The sequence below is a fragment of the Egretta garzetta genome, unplaced genomic scaffold (genome assembly GCF_000687185.1).
Source record: "Egretta garzetta isolate BGI_Z169 unplaced genomic scaffold, ASM68718v1 scaffold190, whole genome shotgun sequence".
NCBI classification, from domain to species: domain Eukaryota; kingdom Metazoa; phylum Chordata; class Aves; order Pelecaniformes; family Ardeidae; genus Egretta; species Egretta garzetta.
The window spans coordinates 311,976-317,790 of record NW_009258272.1 but is presented as its reverse complement, the minus strand read 5'-3'; the positions used below and the strand labels follow the sequence as shown (position 1 = coordinate 317,790).

Genomic DNA, 5,815 nt, shown 5'->3' with positions numbered 1-5,815 from the left:
ACTGGAGTTCAACTTCTGAAAAGAGCAGAAGCTTGAAATCTCTGCATTCTGCCTGCTGGTCCTGTAATGGTTGGTCTGGTCTTGGTCACAAGGGAGGTAACTTAATTTTGGGGCAGCTGCCTTCATGCAAGGATTGTTCCTAGTGTTATGCCAGAATAAAATCCTTCACTGAAATTTTTCTGTTCTGCTGCCTGTATACTTGTTGGGAGAGTCTGTGTTCCAGCTACCTGCTTGGTTTCTGTATTGGTTGGAATCACAGTCTCTATGGGAAGAATCTTACTGTGCAGGGGAGCATCAAGTGGCAGAGATGGTCCTTGAGAATCTGACTTCTCTGAGTTAGTCTGGTGTTGCCATCAACCCCAGCAGCGAAACTGCTTGCTCTAATGCAGAAGGGAGAGTGTTGCAATAAAAATCACATTCTAAAATGATTACAAAATGATGTCCACAAAATAAAGATGACACTTGCATACTGATGCAGAACTGTCTTTCAGGAACTAGAAATGGATTACATGCAGGGGAAATCTGGGTGAGGAGGGATGCAACTTTCCTGTTTACTTTCTCAAGTTTTTGGTGGGCAATTTTCCCTTTTACTGCAGATGCTGGGAGTAAGATTAGATAAGACATGGCAAATTCCAGCTTCTGTAAAGGTAGCTTCTAGTTTTATTGTTGTTCTGGGATTTGAACAGGGTCTCTGCTGCTGCCAGCTGGAGTGGGGACTTGCTGTGAATGTCCTTTTCTTCCTCCAGTGACCCTGTCATTGTTACTGGAAGGCAGGAGATTTCCTGCTCCACCCTACTGGGGTTTAATTGCTGACACTGAGTTGTAATAGACTATCATAGGATGCTCAGATGATTTTTTTTTTTCTTTTTTTAGCTGTTTTGTAGGTGCACAATGTAAGGGGAGATTTCCTACCCCATGTAACTGGTAGATGGAATTAGGGAGCCTGCTGTGCTAATTTCTTGTTGGTTTCCTTCCTAGCTACCTTGAGATACAAATCAAAGTGAGCAGGAGGTTAATTTCTTGTGAGAATAAATTAGGCATTTCCTGGATTGAGCAAAACTAGCAACCCAGCACTACAACTCATGTCTGCAAATGCCTTAGTCATGAGACCCCAATTCCTGAAAAGAGATCTTCCCTATTTCGTAAGCCTCCTAGGGGTAACTATGAGGAGCCTGACAACTTCTGCAAAAGTTCCCTTACAGAGTGATGAAGTACTGGAGGGAGGAGGAAGGATCTTTGGGGAGAAGAGGTATCTAGGCAAGAGAAGGAAAGAGATAAATATAATTTTTTTTCCATGGTGTGGGGTAGGAGGAGTAAGGAGTTGTTTAAATAGTGAGCAGCTCTTTTATGAACAATCAGTGTTTTCACTGCATGTTCCTGAAAAGAGGAATAGGTTCTTACACAGCATTTATGGAGAACAATGGATGGTATGGCAGCATTTGTGTTACCCCTTAGATGCAGTTTAGAAGGAGTCACTACAAAAGCTTTCCATCGTGTCTGGCAAGAGTGTTTAAGAAAGGTGTGTACTTGTTGGGAGATGGCCATTGGACTCTCGTGGAGCATTAGGGTGGTGTCTAGTGAGACCTCTGGCTCTCAAAGCCCCCCCCTGGGTTATGAGTCTGGTAGAACTGAAACTGTGCTCACCTGCAAGCACATTTGGATTTCAGAAGTTAAGCCGTGTCAAAGTTAACTGTTCCAGCAGATAACTGCAGTAGCTTTTTATGTTCCCCTTTTGCAAAGCTTTCCAGGCTTTCTCTTATTTGGACTGTAGAAGTGCAGGACTCTGCTCCCTCAGTCTAATTACGGTGGGAGGGATGCAGAGGGTGACAGGGAGGGCACGTGTATTCTTGTCTTGTTTGTTTTTCCTTGTGGTGCGGCAGTATATTGACGGTCCTGCCCTGGCTCTCAAACCTTTCAGTAGCTGAACTTCCTGGTTTCTCTATGAATTGTCTTCCTTTCCTAGCCTGGTGTAGTGGGTGTCCTAACAAAACCCCCAACCAAACAAAAAAGAAAAAAATTTGGTATATATCCTGTTTTGGTGCTTCTGAAGAGGGAGGGAATGGATGGGTAAGAGGGCTGGGATAGCAAAAGGCTTCTGTCAGTGATTAAAGGCCTCTGTCAGAGCTATAGGTTCTCCTACAGAAAATACAGATATGCAGTGGGTTTTGACTTTGAATTTTCTTGTCTGTGTAGACAAACTGAGGAGACATACATCAGCATGAGCTGTGATTCAGGGAACTGTTTAATTGCTGGCTTCACTTGAGGTGTTCTGGAGTGCATGGGGTATAAAGAAACCTTCTGTACCCTGTATTATCCTGGAATTAGTATTTCTGTAGCATGCACAGACAGCTCTTCTCAAATGTACCTTGCAAATGGACTGTCTTCTCCCTGAGGTGGATGTATTCAGAGAAGGAAGCTGAGGCATGGCTGAAATGCCTTGCTTAGGGCCTTGCAGCAAGCTGGCAACAGGACTGGGAGGAGAGCTCTGAACACCACCCTGTCGCTCTTGCTCTAGCTGCTCAGGTGCTGTTCAGAAGATGTTCAGTTTTGCCTGTTCTTTCCCTGTCCCTATGAATGTGTAATCCTCTTGCCCTAATCTGCTCAATGCAGTCCATTCTGCAGAGGCACGTCGGCCACTTCGCTAGTGCTCTGCAGCCTACCAGGATAGTAGTTTCTTCTGATGGTGCTGTCTATGGCTATTTTCACCCTTGTTTCTGCCTCCTATGCCACAATTGCATGAGTTTACTGGTCGGTAAATTATTAGATTTGCTGGTCTGCCTTGTTTTACTGAAATTCTAAAATGCCATTTTGTCTCTCAAAATTCCCCACTCAAAAAAAAAAAAAAATTTTGCATGTAGAGTTACCCCAGTCTGCCTTTTGTGATGGACTAATGTAGTATTGGAACTGGATGGGCAGAAGGGTAAACACTTCTTCAGAGATATCTGTCATCTTTCAGTCTACCACCTCTAGTTGCTTGCAGTGTTCCCAAGTAGCACGAAGTCAAAGCTGGCATTTTACCATTTATTGTTGTAAGCAGCAAACCAGGGAAGAGAGTTCTGTATTTAGTGTCTCTGGGGAATGTGGTGCTTTTTGAGTTCATATTAGGAAGGGCTTCCTTTGTAGTTCTGTGCTCAAAGTTGATTTTTTTAAATACAAACTTGAATTCTACCAAAGCAGGTGGTGTGGGCACCCCACTTGTCAAAGAAGCCTTTCTCCCAGCCAGTGGTATATAGAAACCTATTGACCCTGCAGTCCCCCAGGACTTGTTGGGACTGTCTGTACAAATGATATCTTATGGCTTGGGGAAACATGATTAAATTTTTGCTCTTCCTCCTTTACAATTGAATTAATGGGCATTTCAAAATGACCGAAAGACTAGTGCTTGTCCTACTCCTGAACTTTGCTAGCAAGTATGATGTGATATTACTGCTTTTTCACTGTCATCAGAACAAGTTACAATGACTTTATGTTCTTCAATTGTGTTGCCTGTCAGATAGGGGAATTTTGTGAGCTCAGTTATCCATGCATCAGTCAGGCTTCCGGGCTTTCTATGGCTTGTTGAAGAACGTGCTCAAAGTCTCATCTGGAAGTCCCAAGGACAGAACAAGCACTGCCATAAGGCCTCTGCTTCCCAGAACCTTTTGATTTCCTTTGTGACACTTAAATCCCAGTTGAGATGAACTCTAGGTGGGAGTGGTTGGTCAGGGAAGTGAATTCTAAGTATGTCTTCCTCTGCTTCTGAAGTAAGTAAGGCAAAGAGCAGCTGTTACAGGATTTCAGTACTGGATCTGCTAGAGGGCAAGTAACTAATCTTTCCTTGGAGAACTAATGCAAAGGGAGGGGGAGCCAAAACTATTTAGATGGAAGGAAAAGTCATGATTATCAGGCAACTGTTCTCTTTTCTATTGCTTTATTAATATGATGTTGAGTTGCATCAATGAAGTGGTTCTAGGAAATGTAACTGTATTGTATGTAAATCTTCTTCCTTGCCCTTGCAGTTTGAGAACCACAAAAATGCAGAATTATTATTTTCTAGCTCTGTAAAAACAATAACAAACTCGTGATGACTATGCTCTGTGCATGGATTTTATCACTTCTAATAGTGCTGGAAAACGCCTTCATCCCTGAAATAAAATCCCTTAGATAAAACAGTAAACTTCCAAATACTACTCTGGCTCGGGTAGTTTAAGTCTGTCCTGCAAGCTTTCTTTAAGTGTGAATGTCTTGCCCCACAGACTGCTAGTGATAAGTACCAGCTCTGGTGTTTTGTGACAGTTCATCTGTCAGGGAAAACAGCAACAAACTTCACAGCCTCAGCTGTAGCAAATTATTCACAGGAAGCCCCATTGATTTGTCTCCAAGTGACTTGAAATTGGGCCTCAGCTAATTCCACTCTTGGTGTACCAGTGCTTAAAACATGAGTTTCCTGATGCCCTCTTGAAAAGCAGAACAAAACAGTTTAAGCTAGTAATGCCTGCTTCTGGTTTCCTTTCAGGTGAATCATGATTCCAGTCACTGAATTGCGCTACTTTGCTGACACCCAGCCAGCATACCGCATCCTGAAGCCATGGTGGGATGTCTTCACGGACTACATTTCCATAGTGATGCTGATGATTGCAGTGTTTGGAGGGACGCTTCAGGTCACCCAAGACAAAATGATTTGTTTGCCCTGTAAATGGGTTACCAAAGACTCTTGCAATGACTCAGTCAGAGGTTGGACAGCTGCAACCCCAGAGCGTACCTACTACAACTCTAGTCTTGTTCCCCCTACTGATACAGGGCCTACGGGAATCCGATATGATTTGGACCGGCACCAGTATAACTATGTGGATGCAGTGTGTTATGAGAACCGTCTTCACTGGTTTGCCAAATATTTTCCTTATCTGGTGCTGCTACATACTCTCATCTTCCTGGCTTGTAGCAATTTCTGGTTTAAATTCCCAAGGACCAGCTCCAAGCTGGAGCATTTTGTGTCTATTTTGCTTAAGTGTTTTGACTCTCCGTGGACAACGAGGGCATTATCAGAGACAGTTGTGGAAGAAAGTGATACCAAGCCAGCATTTGGGAAAATGAATGGCTCCATGGACAAGAAATCCTCCACAGTCAGTGAGGATGTGGAAGCCACTGTTCCCATGCTGCAGAGAACAAAGTCTCGAATTGAGCAAGGGATTGTGGACCGGTCTGAGACTGGTGTCTTGGACAAAAAGGAAGGTGAACAGGCCAAAGCACTCTTTGAAAAAGTGAAAAAGTTCCGCACGCATGTGGAGGAGGGAGATATAGTTTATCGCCTGTACATGAGACAGACCATCATCAAAGTGATCAAATTCATTCTGATAATCTGCTATACTGTTTACTATGTCAACAACATAACATTTGATGTTGACTGTAAAGTGGACATTGAGAGCTTGACTGGCTACAGGATGTACCGCTGTGCTCATCCTTTGGCCACGCTCTTCAAAATCTTGGCGTCTTTCTACATCAGTTTGGTGATATTCTATGGCTTGATCTGCATGTACACACTGTGGTGGATGCTGAGGCGATCACTCAAGAAATATTCCTTTGAGTCCATCCGGGAGGAGAGCAGTTACAGTGACATTCCCGATGTGAAAAATGACTTTGCTTTTATGCTCCATCTGATCGATCAGTATGACCCACTGTATTCCAAGCGCTTTGCTGTTTTTCTGTCAGAGGTGAGTGAGAACAAACTGCGGCAGCTGAACCTCAACAATGAGTGGACTTTGGAGAAGCTGCGCCAGAGGATCACCAAGAACTCCCAGGATAAGCTGGAACTGCATCTTTTCATGTTGAGTGGCAT

General features: G+C 43.6%; 1 protein-coding gene across 6 annotated transcripts in view; it reads left to right on the top strand.

Moving 5' to 3' along the window:
• Window positions 1-5,815, top strand: part of LRRC8A (leucine rich repeat containing 8 VRAC subunit A) — a 25,184-nt gene that overhangs the window by 6,774 nt on the left and 12,595 nt on the right. For 4 of the 6 annotated variants that reach the window (XM_035889819.1, XM_035889830.1, XM_035889832.1 and 1 more), the window contains one exon: window positions 4,496-5,812. In XM_035889819.1, coding sequence (XP_035745712.1) covers window positions 4,503-5,812 — 1,310 coding nt within the window. In that variant the 5' untranslated portion in view covers window positions 4,496-4,502. Of the gene's footprint in view, window positions 97-4,495; window positions 5,813-5,815 lie in introns of all 6 variants that reach the window. The other 2 variants (XM_009634647.2, XM_035889845.1) reach the window with 2 other exon arrangements.